This window comes from Pezoporus wallicus, unplaced genomic scaffold, assembly GCF_028554395.1.
Source record: "Pezoporus wallicus isolate ANWC-B61680 ecotype Strahan unplaced genomic scaffold, APGP_CSIRO_Pwel_v1 contig_8705, whole genome shotgun sequence".
NCBI lineage: Eukaryota > Metazoa > Chordata > Aves > Psittaciformes > Psittacidae > Pezoporus > Pezoporus wallicus.
This window is the reverse complement of record NW_026638439.1, coordinates 2,727,230-2,744,585: the sequence shown is the minus strand read 5'-3', so window position 1 is coordinate 2,744,585 and position 17,356 is coordinate 2,727,230. Positions and strand designations below refer to the sequence as shown.

Sequence of the window (17,356 nt, the reverse complement as noted above, 5' to 3'; positions counted from 1 at the left end):
ATGGTGCCCAGTGGTCCAGGGAGCAATGAACCATCAGATGGGGAATGCGGAGGGGTTTTACCTTCACTGCTACGTGCTGAGACAGCGCTGCATCCTCAGGAGCGGCCGGTAGAGGATCACCACTGCCATGGCTGTGGTAAGCATCATGCACCAGCACTGGAGCCCAGCTCAAGAAGAGGCCAAGCAATGGCCTTTTACCAATATTCACACTTGCCTGTGTATCCCACATCCCTTTCTGTAACCCCCTTTGGGTTACAAAGGTTTTGGGCTACCCTATGCAGCCCCTTTCTCATGCTTGTACCATTGGGAAGGGGCACATAGGGCTACCTCCTAGCAAAAGCACACCATGAGCATATGTTACCATGAACCCAGATTTGCTCCAAAACACAACCTGCTGTTGCATCAGGATTTTCCACTCAAAACGTGACCATGGGCAGAGCTCTGGGCGATGTGGAGATGGAAACACACAGCCTGGAGGCCCAGTGCCACCCCCAGAGGAGGCCAAGTTATTTAATTATTACTTATTTCATAATTATTTCTTATGGAGGTCATTGCAGGGCTTATTTAAACCTCTCTCAGCTGGGGGAGATAAGGTGAGGACTATTCTGGATCCAGTCAAAATTAGCACTGTTATTTGTATTCTTGTGCCCTGAGAGCAAATTAGCTGGTACTTTAAAGAATTCCCAACAGTCATATCATGCCACTCCTTCCATTTCGCCTTTGTCCCATGCCAGAGACAAGCTCAGCTCCATTTCTAGTTTGGCTGCTCTGAAAAGCCACAAGAAATCCTGTTCTGGTGAGCACAGCTCCTTTTACGGCTGAAGAATGCCCTCAGGCACTCCCGTACAGCTCCATGGGCTCCCAAACGTCCCCCAAATGGGCCACAAAGAAAGGCAAAAACCAGATAATTCATAAAGCAACAAAGAAAACCCAACATAAACCCCCAGAGACGTCCAGTAAAATTGCTTTTATTTCTGTAATTTTATGAGTATAAAACAAATCAGCCCGATATTGTGTGAACAGAGTGGATCGTACGGATGTGACCACGAGGAACCTTCCCACGCCTTCATGGCACACCTGGGTATTTACAGTCGGACACAGGACACAGTTTAGGAAGTGGTAATTTAGTGGAAAAATATCTCTCGTGTAATAAAATAGGAAAGCTGTTTCTTTCAGTTTCACCCCTCAAATAACACCCTCCCACCCCATCCCCAAGACACAATGATTTACCTTTCGCTACGAAGCACAAACTCAGAGATTTCTAGATTTGGCTGTTCAGGCATCTCACATATATAAATTCAGCGTATTCCCAGACCAAGGCCACTGGCAGCTAAGGACCTCCTCTTGGTCCCAAGCACCCAAACTGACCCACATCGGACACCAGCCAGCAGTACCCATGTCCTCATCACTCCAGGCACACACAGATTCAGGCTCATTTAATGCCCCTCTCATACCGAAAGCTGAATGACACCAACAGGACAGGTCCGTGGAGCACAATTTGCCTTCCTCACTGCAGCCCTGCAAACCCTAACCCGAACTGTGCCACGCAGCCTCTGCACAGGGTGAAGCCTTTCTCCTTCATCCCCAAAGGATGGGCTGTCTCCTCTCCAGGGAGAAGCCCTGCCAGAAATTGCCACTTCAGAAGCGTGGGGGGAAAAGGCCAGGTAGGACTGAACAGGGACAACTGAATCTCTGGCGTCATTTATACAAGGTATGGACCAAAAATCACAAGTCTTAGGAGCTGGCACTGGGGACCCCTGTGTGTTTGATGTGATGCCCCGGTCACTGAACCTCAGGAACATCTCCACCAGTCGGGACAGCATTAGCCTGAGCCCTTGCACAGCAATTCTTTGATGAGTTTTGGTGGAGCAGGACTCACCTGGGAATCAGCACTATCAACCTGACCTGCAAAAGAGTGACCCAAAATTGCTGCTGAGCTTTCCTGTTGCTCCTCTGGCTACTTCTGCCATCCACACTGTGAGCAGAGACTCCGGCTCAGTGCCAGATTTGATCCTCTTAAGGAATGAAGTCCCCCAGCCCCTCCTGACTTCTCCAGTGCCTGGTGGTACCATCCAGCCTTGGCTGAGCAGAACATCAGAAACACACATACAACAACTTCACAGTGCCAAAGTCTGAAACATACACATAAAAAACCTCATCCAGACCCTGAGCTGTGCAGTGGCCACATGAGAGAAACAAAACATAGGATGCAACACTGTTTTGCTCTGAGGAGCATCTCTTTTTTCCCTTTCCCAATGTGCCTCCTGATAGGATCACACAGGGAGAAAAGCTCATCCAGTGACTGGCCACAATGACATGATGTCCCAAAACAGCACAAAAGACTTTCCACTGCTGCTGCCCAAAGCTGACCCAGGGACATGGGACCATTGCTTCCTGCCTTGGCTGTAACCCAGCACAGTGCCTAGCCCCTGAGAAAGGAGTTTAAAGTGCACACGGACAACCACACGCTGCCATCATGGTGTGTCCTCCACCATGCATCTTGCATTGCTGCTTCTTGCATGCGGAGGATGTGTCACAACAGCCCATCAATGCTAAAGGTCTTGTTGGAAAACCCTAAGTTTTGTTTAAAAACTTTGAATATTCCAGGCAGCACTATCAAAATAAGACTAAAAAGGAAGTAATTCCTAAACTCTGGTGTAAAAAAAGCAAGGGTCCTGGAGGCTTTGTCTCTAAGCTGCTTTAACTAGCTCTTGGGCAAAACAGCCACCCAGTGTTTATGTCCCTTGTATTGCACACAGTCAGATGCCTTGGTAAGACACAAGACCTGATCCCAAAGCAATGGTCTCAGCTCTGGGATCTCCAAGTCTGCACAAGAACATGCTCCAGCCTGTAAAATAGCCCAGCATGCTGCTGGTGGCATACATGCAATAAATAACTACTCCGTGATTTATCCTGACCCTTCATTGAAGCATAAAGGGAAAACAATTAGATCTATTTTCCTATTTCATTAAAGTACTTGAACTATAAGCCTCTGTAATCAAAAAGTATGGAGTGAAACTGTATTCCAAGTAATTAAAGGACAGGGGGGAAAAGAGAGATGTGGTCAACCATTCCGAATGGGAAATGGGGATGTGTCAAAATGCTCCCTGTTAGCAAGGGGGATGCCTCCTGAGCCTTAGCAGAGGTTTCCTGCACTATTTCCCAGGTATTTTACAATACACAGGCAAATGCAGTTTGCTGCTGGAAAGAAGCAGCCTTTGGCTGGGACACAGCTCTGGTTGCTTGCCAGCGATGGCTTGGGGTTTGGGAACTCACCATTGGAACCCAACGACTGCACCAAGAGACTGACGCTGCCCAGGCTTGCAGCAGCCTGGCACCTCCATCAACGACAAAACAGCAGCAGCTTGGCATCTCTGCCAACAACAAGGTAACAAACTCAGCATCTCTTCAAATGGCTGCTCTGTTAGCGGGTTCAGAAGGATGCCTGATTCCTCCAGCTCTCTGCTGTCAGGTGAGAGCACACAAAAGTTACCAGCAGGAATGTGTAAGCAAGTTAGGATTTCACTCTTTCATCTCTGCTCTGAAGCAGAACTCTTGTTTCATTTTTGTTTCCCCTTTTAGGTTTCTTTGTATTAGAGACTCCCATCCATTACTCAGTATTTATTAGGGGGACCTTTACACAAGGAACTCCTCCACACAAATACATGCTTGGGTAAAATTAATAATCCTACACAAGACCTTAAGCCCAGGGAAACCGGTGTAACTCAGGAGGTGCAATACAGAACAGATGGACCAAGCAAGTCCCTGCAGGCACAATGGACTGAGACCACCATATCCCAGGGAGATGCCAATGGGCACCTGAAAGCCCTGCAGGACCCTATGAATGGGGCTGGGATGCTCTGAATCCAGTCCAGCCACTCCCAAACTGGTTTTCAGCCTCAGGGAAACACAGAAGCAATTTGTTCTGAAGTCACTGAGTTGGTACTGGTTTAAATTCCCACTGGTTCTTTCCCTGCACAGACATGCTCTAAAAAGGTGAATTCCACCCTTGTGGGGAAGGGCAAATCACACATCTATAGCCTTAGTCTTACTAAAGCCCTGTTTTGAAGGTTTAATCAGTACCTGGGTCATGCCCTGGTTCTCTGCACCAGGGTGAGTCTCATCCATGGTGGAAATCTTTAAGGAGGAACTGGTAGCCCCATGGGATCACCAATTAAATCCATTAGACAGAACACATTTGAAAAATAAAACTTTCTTCAAGACAAAGTATAATAATATTAAAAATCAGCAACAATCTTCTAACCACAGAGTATCTATAAAGATCTTTTTAAAGAGCTCCATATTAAAATTCCTTGAATACATTATATATTAAATACAGTAACGACATTTCATGCAAGGTTTTCTGTACAATAAAATCAGCTCAGTAGTATAACAATTCTGTACATTCCCATTGGTCTGGGGGCTCTGCTCATCTTCAATGCTGGTGATGGAGAAAGGAAAGGAGGGATGATATTTGGCACCTACTGTACAGAGGAAAAGTAGCTCTTGCCCAAGTGAAAGAGGAACAGCAAAGCACTGGAAGCTCTCAAGAGGCAAAAAGTGAAAGAAAAAAGCCAACAGCAAAGGAGCCAAATGCTATGTAAAACCCTGGCTCTAGTGCTGCTGCTGGAATTAAGAGAAAGGAAAGGGTCTGGCTAACTAAATATCATCAGGACAGATCATAAGGGAACATCAGGAAAACAGAAGGGAAGATTTGGAGATCTGGAGAAGAAATCACCCACTATCAGCTTCTCAGCTATCAGCTCCCCACTATCTCTTTCTCCAGCTCAATGGAGAAAGATCAACTTACTGGATCCCAAAATCCATTCCTGATCCACAAACTCTCACTGCAGCCTGTGTCGCTCCTGCTGCAGAGAAGCCCCGAGAGGATAAAATATAGTCGGTGCCTTATAAAAAGGGATGCCATGACAAACACTGCTCACAGAGAAGAACTACATTATGTACAAGCATACATTCATTCCTGTCTCGAAGGCGGATCACTGGTGTCAAGGATGCCCTGTGCAAGACAGGGATGCTTTCCAAAAGCAGAGAACAAGAACTCATAGATGTGCTCCTAAGGATTTAAGCACTACTCCTGCTAAGGAAACAGTTAAAAATCATCTGAGGAAAGAAAATATGACCAGGAGGAAGCAGTAGACATGAGGAATGCACAGTCAGTCATCCCCATAGCATCATAGAATGGTTTGGGTTGGAAAGGACCTTAAGATCACCCAGTTCCAACCCCCTGCCATGGGCAGAGACACCTCATACTAGACTAGGTAGCTCAAGGCCCTGTCCAGCCTGGTCTTGAACACTTCCAGGGATGGAACATGCCTTGCTTTAAATAATTGCCCCTATGAGAAAGAGGGCTACAGTTTAAACAGTGCAGCTGGGATCTCACAAGATGCTGGACAGGGGAGAATAGACAAGACTACATCATGCTTTGGTGTCAGATAAGCCTGAGAAGGTGTGGGGCTTTCTACAACACAGGGATCAAACAGGACAGCGTGATAAATAGGGAAAACTTCACCTTCCAAGACATGCACCCTATCTCGACATAGAAACACACACGTCCACGAGATCCACACCACCACTGGTCACACTGCGAAGTGATGTGGACCTGCTGCAGCCTGCAGGCACTGTGGCCACTGGAGCTGAACACAGCACCCACCGACACCACGGACACCATCGAGGGGCAGTGATCCCAACCCATGGCCATCTCGCCTCCCTGCCCTACCCTTCCCAACTCCAGGAGCTGCCCTTCTGCATGCCACCCCGATGGGGGATGCAGCCTCCCATCCACACTCAGTGTATCACCTAAAACCCCGGGTTCCCCCCTCAATCTCCCATGAAGGGCACCTCGGCCTGAGCTCACCGCAGCAGGGTGAGAATTGGAAAGAGGGCCTCAAATTCTGCAGGAACAAACTCCCAAGGAACCGTGTTATGATGACCCAGGTCTGCACAGCTCCGTCCCCAAACCCTACACCAGCTGCCCAGTAACTGCACTCCTATGTACAGGAAAAAGAAAGCTACAGAACAAAACAAAATCAGGATTTTTCTTTTCGACGATTCACCCGCATTTGTCTGGTAGTCGGACACATGCATGTCCTGCTGGTCTCTAGCGAGGGGCACACATGCAAGGCTTCAGTCCGAGTTACAAGTGAGGGATCCTTTAGTGAGGAGCGTTTCCTTCGTGTCGTTCATTTCTTGTGCTCTTCTCCTAAAGTGAAGGACAACGAGAAAAGGAGAAAAAGTATCGGTAAGGCTTCAAAACCAACCCGGCTCCCTCGTTTTGTTATTAAGGTTGGTCCCAGAAGGGAGCTGGCATCCCATCTCTATGAGCTGCCCCACCTGCTTGGGCTGCACAAGGAGGAGGATGCCAGTCCCCAGGTGAGGAAGGGCTTGGCACACTTATGAAGGCAGGAAGAGGGACGGGTCAGAGCCAGGCAGGGAGGAACAGCAGGAAGGAGAGCAGGCAGAGATCCCTCGTACTGCTCCTAACAAGAGCATCAGGCAGCACCCAGGGAAGCAAGCAGTGCAGAGAGGGGGAAGCTCACTGCATCCCACCACCAATCCCTACTGCAGCAGGATAGATGGATACTGTTCCATGGGCTAGCACCACTTACACCCAGTAGATATATTTTAGATGTATTTACATCCATATATATCTGCAGAAGAACTAGCAAGGACCAATCTCCTTGTGTCACTCACTGTCCCAGCCTCAGGGCTGCCCTCCTCTCTTCTCCCACCCTACTGATGGATAGAAGGCAACAACCAACACATGGCCTGAAGGAAAGCTACAGTGTTCAGCTTGAGCTCAGTGTGAGCAGCTCTGAAATCCCTGCCAGGGCTTGACTCGCACCAATTAGATCTGCAGTTTTCAAGCAGTTGACAGCAGTGTCCCCTGCCCTGACGCAGTGGCTACACTTCAGCCCAGGACTGGGAAAGACCCTGTGGGCAGCTCTGTCTGCCCGGAATAGACTTTTTTTCCTTTAAAAAATACCCACAAGGCAGCACTTTCTGAGAAGAGTTAGAAAAAAAATCACTTATCGTGAATCTTTCGACCGTATTTCTCTGTCTTTCATCACTGCACACATCACCAAACACATCTCGCAGAGCAGCGCCTTTACTGTGCTCTTGATAAATAGGGGTCCTGCCTGGGGTTACCAGCGAGGCTCCACGCCTGCTGCCAAGCCTGATGCCAACAGGCTTCCAGGGGAATTAATAAATAACAGGGCAGAGAGAAGGGGGAAAACAGCTTTTGTGCAACTTCAGCCAAAGTCTCCTTCCAGTGCTGGCTGGAGAGCACAGCCCTCGTGTCCTGAGATAGAACTGATTGCTGCAACGGTTGCATCCCTCTGGATGCTATTTGGTCGCAGGGATGCTGGCGACCACAGTGTATTAAACCTCACTGCAGTCATCAAAATTAATCTCCTCTGTGTTGAAGGGTGTCTCTTTAGCAACTCCAGGAGCTGAACAGTCCCCACCTGGTGACAGGCAGGTGGTTATTTGCTTCCCTGAGAGCTCACACTGTGGCTGTGCTGTATGGTGGGCAGGGGCAGGATGGGGACACAGCTCCAGCACCAACAGCGAGCCTTTAACCACAGTAGATGCTCTTCAGAATGTCACTCTCATGCCTCTAAGCACGCCCTGGCACAGAGGAAGTTGGGTCTTTCCATGAGAACTGGCACCCCTGGAGCTTTAATAGGACGCAGGTCCCTACATGCCAGTGTGGCTCTCGTCTCCACACACTGGTGACGAGAGTATCGGGGATGCGGGGACCCATTTGCAGGTGTGATGGCTGCAGATGGCTGTGATGGTCGCAGATGGTTGTGATCCACCTGGACCCTACCTCACACCAAATTCTCAGGGGTGTCACAGCCCTTCAGCTCTTGAAAACTTGCAACCAAACAACACAAGCTCATGTGCTACAGAATCTGCTCCCCACAGGGACAGACAAAGCTTTTGGGGAGGTTTTTCCTTATTGCCTTTGACCCTCTTAACAGGTTCCTGTAGAACGCGATGCTGAAGGGATTCAGGCTCCAGCCACCAGCCTGGATCACTGGCCTCCGAAGGAAATGCTGCAGCCCTCATAGCTCTGAGAACTGCACATCTGCCCCACAGCACCAGGGCTCAGCCCAGACCCTGGGAGAGGACCAAAAGGGAAATCCTCCTGCCATCCCTTCGCAATACCAGGGCAGCAACTCCAACACCTTCCCTCTCCCATTTCTAAAGCGTGGCACACACACAAAACACAGGAGCGAGGGGAAAACACGAAGAATAGTAAAAAAGCAAGGCAGCAGAGCTGTATGATCCTGCCTGGGGAGATTCCAGCACTGAAAGGTGCAGCTGCCACTCTCCTTCCGAGCATCCCATAGCTCAAGCAAACGACTTGGCCCATGGGGACGCATTCCTCCCCTGGCGCCAGCACCCAGCCAAGGTAGCTCCACGCAGAGATTACCCTACAAGGGCAGGCCATGGCCACAGGCTGCGGCTCTCTGCCGCTCCGGGAAGAGGGATGCGCCTGCCTCTGGCGCAGGGAAAGCGGGCGGCTGCAGCACTGCACTCCCATGGGAGTTTTGGGGGGTGCTCTCATCCCCAGGTGTGGTGCGTGGGGCAGATGAAGGGGAGCAGTTCCTCTTCTCTATGTGCTGAAGGGGTTTTGTGATGGGACACACAGACTGTGGTCCCTGCACATTGTGGGCTGTCCCGGAGGGATGCGGAGCCCCAGCTGGCCTTGGCAGGGAGCGGGATGCAGCTGTCACCATACAGCCACCGCTGCCAGCTGCCCTCCTCTGGGAGGAGGTTACAGCATAAAGCTGACAACGACTCTGCATCAAAACCCCATTTTCAGGGACACTGCTGCTGCCCAGGCAGTTGTGTGGCAGGAAGCATCTGCTTCTTGTCGTGCCCCTGCTTTTCCCATGGCACAGGTAAGGACGGTGAAGTCCAAGGAGCCAGGCAGGGCCTGAAAACAAGTGAAGATACCAGAGTGCCACCACTGATGCCTGTGATGGGTTTGCTCTGAGATGGTGAAGATGAGGAGGACCAGGGATGGTGCAGGAAGGAAGGAGGGGAGCGGGGTGGCCATGGCAGCAGGCTGATGGTGCATGTAGATACACAAGCACCGGCGTTAGCTCAGTGTCTTGTGTGGGTTTGGCATCTTTTGAGAACCACTCAGAAAAGAGACTCATGCAAGGTCTTGGCACAGATGCCTGGAAACCTGCCTCCTGCACACCATGGGGCTCAGAAGGAACAACACATTTCAATGCACAGAGCATGACAAATGTTAGAAGTATTAGTGCAAGAGGTCCTTGAGGGGGGTCAGCCCTTCTGAGCCTGCCAGCATGTGTGACAGACCCCTGGAGAACATCTCCATGCTCCTGACCAGAACATCTGTGGCTTGCACTGAGCCAGCCTAGTTCAGCCGTGCCCTTTCAACTGCTGTTCCACACTCACATTGTGTCCCAAAACTAAGACAGCAGAAACCTCAGAGTGGCCAGAGATGGATGAAGGCAGCAATACATGCAAAGCATGCAAGATAAGAGGCTGGAAATGACTGGGGTGATGGGGAGAGGAATGTAAAGCACTGAGACCAGGGTGAAAACTGAAGAGCCGCAGCTTTCTGCCACTTCAAGGACAATGAAAATCCAGCACAATGGAAACACAACTTATCTAAATCTGATCAAAGGAGAAACTTTTCCATGCAAAACCTGAATCAGCACAGCTCACAGCTATACATTGGCATCCCTCAACTGAACACCCTTGGCCATCCCTCAGAAGGTCCCACGTGGAGGACCAACCCCAAGCATTGCCTTGCAGAGACCAAGTGGGTGCCTGGCCCCTGGGCAAAACTGCCATAGGATCAAGCTGCTTCATGGGCTTTTTAGACCTTATTTTGAGGCAAACCATGGAGGGAAAGGAGATCCTGTCTGGGTACAGGGTCCCTGGGTTCTGGTATTTGCTGGTTTTCCAAGCCACATTCACCCACGTTCCAAGCAGTTTCCCACCATACATAAGCAAGACTTTGGAGGAAGCACAGGGATACAGCACTCAGGGATGAACACATAAGAAAGCCAACCCTTGCTCTGGAGTCCTGCAGGTTTTCAACTGGTGCTCCCCGCTCCACTTGTGTCTTACTGTCCTGAGAATGCCTGGCAAAAAAAAATCACAACACCACACTTAAAAGTGGCTTTTGGACCTTGTTTTCTGTTTGCTTTTCAAAGCCCAGAGGAATTTGGCAGATGCAGATTTCAATTATTTCTTTCAAATGTGATGCTTTAAATGTCATTTTGCCCTTAGCCATGATTGAATAGCTGCACGGGAAACCTTTGCTGGATGAGATACAGAGCGACCTGTGAGCATCAGCAGCATCATGGCCATGGGGATGAGGGCAGCTCATGCTGGGAGCATGGTATCAGAGGAGGAAACAGTGAGCTCGTATTATGGGACCAGAAAGGATCATCTGCCTGCCAGAAACCCCGCTGTGCTCAAGCTGTGCTGGCAGAGCCAAAGAAAAGCCCGTCCTCCAACAACACTGAGTTTTTATAGACAAATGCAAAGTGTGGGAGAAAGACTCATCCCCAGATCACAGATGGTGAAGCAAACACTGGGGGCATGCATGGGATGCAACAGCCAGGAATTAAGCAGTTCTCCTACACCCCAGCCCAGAGCAGTGCCATGAAGTTGTTGCTAAAGGCTGGTAATCACATGATAAACCAGACCTGGGTGATGCAAAACACCTCAGTCTGTGACAGTTGCACCTCCACGTCTCAGCGAAGGCTCCTCTGAGCAATCACTGCAGTTATGCACCAGCTTGCCACAGAAAGGAAGGCTGATGTGAGCTGTGGCCCACTGATGGGAAGGGTGGTGGCCAGTTTACAATCATCTCCTACTTGCAGTAATTCCCCATCCCGTATTTCCAACTTTTTGCATGGTTCTGCTCCATGAGACACCAAACAGAGCTCTTACAATGCCCCATATCCCTCCCTGCCAGGGCTGGATGGACCTGCCTTCAGCCCTGAAAGGCACGAGTGGCTTTGCACAGTTTTCCTGGCTCATTATTAAAGGGTGAAGGTAAAAAAAGAGGTTTGCTAGGGGGTGAAAAAGGTTTGAGCAAGGTGATGCTGTGGCCGGACATCCAGTCCATCAGGTTATTCATCTGCCTTCCAGAGCCACTGCATCTTCCCTGTGCAAGGGCAGTGTTTCTCCTGCCCTTCTTCCCCCTGCTAACACTGTCAGGGTAAGCATACCCTAAAGAATGAATAAAACCTGTTTTATTCCCCTCTGGAGAGGGGAAAGAGCACCGAGATATCACCTACAGCAACATCTTTTGCAAGGGATGAGAGATGATACCATCTCTTTGGAGGGCTGCCCAAGCACATGCTGTGATTTAAAGCGCGGAGCCTGGGAGCACACAGGAACCGCTGCCCCTGCGTCACAGGAGCTGCTTCTCCTCTGTGCATGCCATGGGCTGAATCCTGAGGTGCTGGCAAAGGGCAGCTCCATTAAAACCAGTTTATAAGGTGTTAAGTTCTCAACTGATCTTAACATAGAAGTAGCAAACACAAGACAAGGATGGCGGAAGGCTGGGGGAGGGAAGGAGGGATTCCTGTTAGAAACCTGTGTTTGATTTGTTGTTTGAAGGGATCAGTTCCCAGTTTCAAGAGGAGCTGAATAAACACACATGGCAGATTTATCTAGTGCTCCAGCTCCTAAGGGAGTATTTCAAGCTGATGTAAGTACCAACTGCTCTGCCAGGCAGGAAAGGGGGTAAGAGAAGAAGTCCCTTTTTCACAGCAAAGGGAGATGAATATGCAGTAGCAGACACCACACGAGCAGAAGAGGTAAGCATGAAGTCACCATGAACCCCAAGCAAAGCATAACCCAGTGTGCTGCAGACCATGCTCACCATCCAGGTGGTTGCGGGAAAGGTACTTGAGTCCTTCATCCAGCAGGATAACAGGCAGGGAGATTTTCATTACAACCACCCACTGTGGCCAGCTCAGGGGGGTTACCTGGAAGATGAGCTGCAAGATGCAAAGGATTGCACATGTCAGTAGGGAAGGAGGTGGGGGTTTTTAGTTAAGGGTCAGGTTGTTGTATGGCACAGGCTGAGAGGGGGTCATTCCTCTCTAGGAGGGATTACAAGGACAGAGGATCCAGACAACCCAAAAAGCAGGATTTCTTCGAGGTCTGTCATGATCCCAAGGTGGCTCTTGGCCAAGAGATGAATCAAAAATGGCCTCTCCTGAAGATGGGTAAAGTGAGGAACAAGCTAGGACTGTATGTTCATGTGCTCACAGCGGCTCAGCAGGGCATAACAGACAATGCAACCGCCTGGGCACAGTGACACGCTTCATCTTAAGCACCCTCAGGCATCAACCAAGGCATCACCAGCCTTGGACTGCAAAGGGGGTGATGCCTCTGGAAGAGGCTGAACCACCTTCTGGAGGTATTTGCACCCCTTTACATTACCTATACAGAGAGCTTCTGACTTAGGGTAAAAGCTCTCTGGGGCAAGATGATTCCCACTCCTCATGTTGGTTCATGACCTGGTCCTGAGGGTGTGTGCTGGGGACAACCATCCCAGAAGCTTCCAGCCCCAAAGATTGCTCCAGAGCTGTCCTAGCCCAACAGCAGGAGCCTCTGGGCTGTGCACAAAGGTTGCAGAAGACACTCACAGGCATGGGCTTGACGTAGAGGATGAGGAAGTGCAGAGCCATGGACATGACGATGGCTCCCAGCAGCCAGATGTTGAGCCATGGTGGCATCCGCAGCAGTGACTGGTTCTCAGAGACACTGTGAAAGCAAGGGGACAGGGTTAACCCCAGCAACCTCCCGCTCCTGCCCAAGCTGGGTGTTCCCATTGCTCCCCAAGGTGCAAGGCTGTACACTATAGCCCTTCTTTTCCAGACTGTCCCTTTTCAGGCTTTTCTGTGAACTGGATCTGGACACAAATCCCAACACAACCAGCCATGCATGGATTAGGACCGGTCATTAACAGACTCAAACCACTAATAGATGTGGATCCAGTCCTTCCTCAACCATTGTCAGCAACAGCACGCTGCCTTGGAGGAGCTTATCTACAGCAAACCCAGGGTACCCCTGTGAGGATGCTCCAAGTGGCTCTTTTGAGTCAAAGCAAAGCCTCCAGTTTACCAACAGGTGCTCAAAGAGGACCTGCACTAAATGGGTCATGCCCAGCACGTTCAGAGCAACCCTGTGGCCACACTACCTGTTCAGAGCGTTGCACATTTCGATTGTCACCAGCACAGACAGAGCCATCGTGGTCGGGTATCGGGACTCAAAGATCTCACAGTCAATTCCTTCAAAGATGGGGTTGTCCTCAGTGCACCTCATGAAGTTCCTCTGTCGGCACAGGAAACAGCTGGTAAATACACTGCAGAGCAGCAGCATAGGGAAGGCAGGAAAGAGGAGGAACACGTCGACTGGTTGGGGGCACATGATGAACCTTCATTATGAGGGTTGCTGTTAAATATCCCACAGTGCAGAGCAACTGATAGAACTGCCTAAAGTGAGCCAGCTTCTGCTGTGGTTGGGGCTATAGGGTTATGGCTAGGTAGGGGCTTAGGGATTTTCATGGGCAGTTAATAAGTGTTTGAGCACACACACGTCTCCACCAAAAATACATCTTCCATTGCATGCTGTTGTGATGGCACCCGCTTTCACACCATCTTGTTTGGACCTACAGTAATGAAAAATCAATCCTTTTCAATGTGGGATCAGCTACAGGAGCTATTTTCAGCTTGTTTGAATTGTTTTGCCCACCATGCTGGTCACTGGCAAGAGCAAGGGTGGAATCGAGCCTGAGGGAGAGAATTTGCTTTTATTTTTTGTCTTTTCCAACAGGAATCTGTGAGCGTTGCGCAACCATGGAAGAAAGGTGGAGGAAATATCCCAACGCCTGAACCCATGCCCTCACCCATCTGCTCAACAGGTCAGCCCATTCCCCTCCCAACTCACCAGCTGATGGAAGGAGACCTGTGGTCCCTCAGCGTCGTACAGGAACCACCAAGTCGCTGCGCCCACTGTGGCCAGGCCCACGTACACTGCAGCCAAGAGAGACACCCTTACCCCCAGCACCCAGCGAGGGGCCCCCTGCCCCATGGCACCCTGTGCCCATCCTCATCCTCTGCTCACGGTGCCCACAGGGGCTCACCTCCCACAGCCAGGTAGCGGAAGAAGAGCCAGCCGCTGATGAGGGGCTCCTTGGGGTTGCGGGGCTGCTTGTCCATGATGTCCAGGTCGGGGGGGTTGAAGCCCAGTGCAGTGGCTGGCAGCCCATCCGTCACCAGGTTCACCCACAGCAGCTGCACGGGGATGAGGGCCTCGGGGAGGCCCAGGATGGCTGTAAGGAAGATGCTGCAGGGTAAAAACCAGAGATGCCAGATTAGACGAGCCAGAGAAAGTGTCTGTGTTGTGTAAGGGGAGAGGAAGCAGCTACACTGGATCCAAATACCCCAAACTCAATATTCACCCAAAGCCCTGCAGATGAACCCGCAGCCCCTGAGTCAGGAACCAGAAGTCCAGGACTGAATTTTGCAGCTAAAAGCTGTTCCTGTTGCTATTAAAGTTTGCTTTGCAGTTAAAACCCAACCACTTATATCCCCATGGCTACGTGGGTTCCAGTTCCCAGCACAAACACCCCTCCTGAAACAAAAGGGTGAAGGATGCCCAAGTGATCCCAAGGCTGTGCCCATGTTGCCGAGGACGGCACTGGTTTACTGGGAGGGATGGGCAGGGATGGGGCAGCTACTCAGGACCCGATGCAAAGTGCAGTGGTGTGACCTGGTGGCAACAGCCTGTTCACAGATATCTGCACCTATCTCAGACACTGGGCTTAAATAGGCAATGGATTAACTAACCAGCTCCTGGGAGGTGGCATGACTATAAAACTACAGAAGAAAAGTCCCCTTGCCCATGGGGAATGAGACAAGGCATGGCTGCTCCGTTTGGTACCCAGGGTTAGTTCTGGCCATCACACAATGGCAGGAGTAGGGGATATGCACAGGACTGCAGGCCATTTGTTCCAGCTCCTTTTCCCCCTGGTGTGGTGCCCAGTGTGGGGGACTCTCACCAAACGACTTCCCCGACGTTGGAGGAGATGAGATAGCGGATGAACTGCTTCATGTTGTTGTAAATAGCCCGGCCCTCCTCGACAGCTGACACGATGGTGGAGAAGTTGTCATCAGACAGCACCATCTCTGCGGCTGACTTGGCAACGGCGGTGCCCGACCCCATGGCGATGCCAATCTCTGCTTTCTTCAGGGCTGGAGCATCGTTGACACCATCGCCGGTCTGCACGAAGCCATGATTAATGGGGTGCAAAGGACTGGACCGGGCAAAGCGGAAGGGCCCAGGAGGTGGTGGGGTGCCCCTGGAGGACTCACCATGGCGGTGATCTCATGGAAGGACTGCAGGTACTCGACGATGCGGGACTTGTGCGCTGGCTCCACACGGGCGAAGCAGCGGGCATCGCGACACGCCTGCCGCTGCGCCTCGGGAGACAGCTCATCAAACTCCCGACCTGTGTAGGCTTTGCCAGCCACGTCCTCAGTCTCGGAGAAGATGCTGATCCTGCGGCAGATGGCCACCGCTGTGCCCTTGTTGTCCCCGGTGATCATGATGACACGGATGCCGGCTTTGCGGCACATCTCGATGGAGGAGGTGACCTCCTTGCGGGGAGGGTCCAGCATCCCCACGCAGCCCACAAAGGTCAGGTTGTTCTGGGTGAGGGAAAACAGCCCCAGATCCACACTAATCCTTCCCAGGATGCTGCCGCTTCCCTCTCCACTGTGAAACCACCCCAGACATGGGGATTTCCCCGGGAGGAAACTTTCATGAGGTTTCTACCAACAGCTGCATGGATGCACCCTATAACCCAATGCAATGGGATGATCCCAACCATGCTGCCACTCCTCACACAGTTTTGCTTCACTCCCCTCCTCCCTGTGCCTCTTGGTGGTTCCCAGGCCCCTCTCAGCAGTCACCCCCTGGGACTGATTCCCACTGGCTCTGGGACAACTGCAATAGAGCTCTGAACCCGTTAGCAGAGCTGAGCCATTGCACTGCCTGCTGCCCAGAGAAACCAGACGGAAAACACTGCTGGGACAGCTGGAAGGAGGTGGGAAATCTTTGGGAATAAGGGAAAAATCTCCTGGAGAAAGCCCCCAATGCCGTACCTCGTAGTGGACGAAGGCAGCGGAGTCGTGCAGCTGCATGGTCTCCCTGCGGACAGGCGAGTCGTGCGTGGCCAGGGCCAGGCAGCGCAGCGTGTCAATGCCCATGCCCCAGTCCCGGATCCTGCCCAGGATCTTCTCCCGCACCGGGGCTGTCAAGGGCACCTTGGTGGTGCCCACACGGACATGGGTGCAGCGCTCGATCACGCTCTCCGGGGCACCCTGGGGAGAGGAGGAGGGCTTAGGAGTGAACCAAGAGGATGAGCTTCTCTTGCCAGCACCGAAGGGAGTGCGGGAGGGAAGGCACCAAGTTTGGGCAAAGGGGAAGGAAATCTCTCCCAAAGTCCAGCATGCAGACCCTGGCGCTGCGGCTCAATGCACTAGATGGCAGCCTCCGACCGAGCACACTGCATCAGGTCCCCAGGCAACAGGATCTGCTCTGCAGGGGATCCCGCAAAACCTACATGTCTCCCCAGGATGCTCCCGCACCACAGACCCCCTCTCAGAGCAGGATGGGATCAGGGTGACAAATCTTTGCTGACAAAACAGCATCTCTGCTGCCTGCAGAACGCTTAACGGATGCTTGCGATGCCTTTGTGATCCAAGAAAGCCTGTCCCCTAGCATCACAGCATCTCACCCCATCCCTTCTGACCTTACAAAGGACCCCCTCAAGTTTCTTTTTAATATCAAACTTGAAATCCTTCTATTGCTCCTCTTAAAAAAGCTCATCCCGGACTGCCAGGGCACAGATGCTGTGGTTTGGGAGGGTCCTGACCTGACCTGGAGGACAGAGTTCACCCACCCAGAAGATCTCTCAGTGGGAACAACAATATACAAATCTTCTCAGAGTCAGCCAGGGGAAATTCCTGCTGCATCTCTTCTTGGGAAGAAAATGCCCTTTAAAACACTATTTTATTTCTGGTTACAGTGGAAAGCTGGACATCACCCTCTGGGCATTTCTGGTGTCCAGAGGGTCCAAGCCTTTAATAAAGGCAAGTTTTGCACTGGGGCAGCTCTCCCCTGGCCCCAGCACCAGCACACTCAGCATCTTTTTCTCCCTCTAGATCACTTTATTTCCTTTTTTCTCCTCCCATTATTGCAAAGACTCACCCCCTCCCTGCCCACACCAGCCTGCCTGGACCCCAGACAGCTA

General features: G+C 51.3%; 1 protein-coding gene across 2 annotated transcripts in view; it reads right to left on the bottom strand.

Moving 5' to 3' along the window:
* Window positions 1-952: 952 nt before the first annotated feature.
* Window positions 953-17,356, bottom strand: part of ATP2A3 (ATPase sarcoplasmic/endoplasmic reticulum Ca2+ transporting 3) — a 53,187-nt gene continuing 36,783 nt past the window's right edge. The window contains exons 13-22 of one of the 2 annotated variants that reach the window (XM_057410737.1): window positions 16,206-16,424; window positions 15,414-15,749; window positions 15,101-15,321; window positions 14,183-14,385; window positions 13,987-14,072; window positions 13,238-13,371; window positions 12,684-12,801; window positions 11,912-12,029; window positions 10,082-10,154; window positions 953-6,220 (exon numbers count right to left, since the gene is read on the bottom strand). In XM_057410737.1, coding sequence (XP_057266720.1) covers window positions 6,145-6,220; window positions 10,082-10,154; window positions 11,912-12,029; window positions 12,684-12,801; window positions 13,238-13,371; window positions 13,987-14,072; window positions 14,183-14,385; window positions 15,101-15,321; window positions 15,414-15,749; window positions 16,206-16,424 — 1,584 coding nt within the window. In that variant the 3' untranslated portion in view covers window positions 953-6,144. The remainder of the gene's footprint in view (window positions 6,221-10,081; window positions 10,155-11,911; window positions 12,030-12,683; window positions 12,802-13,237; window positions 13,372-13,986; window positions 14,073-14,182; window positions 14,386-15,100; window positions 15,322-15,413; window positions 15,750-16,205; window positions 16,425-17,356) is intronic. The other variant, XM_057410738.1, reaches the window with a different exon arrangement.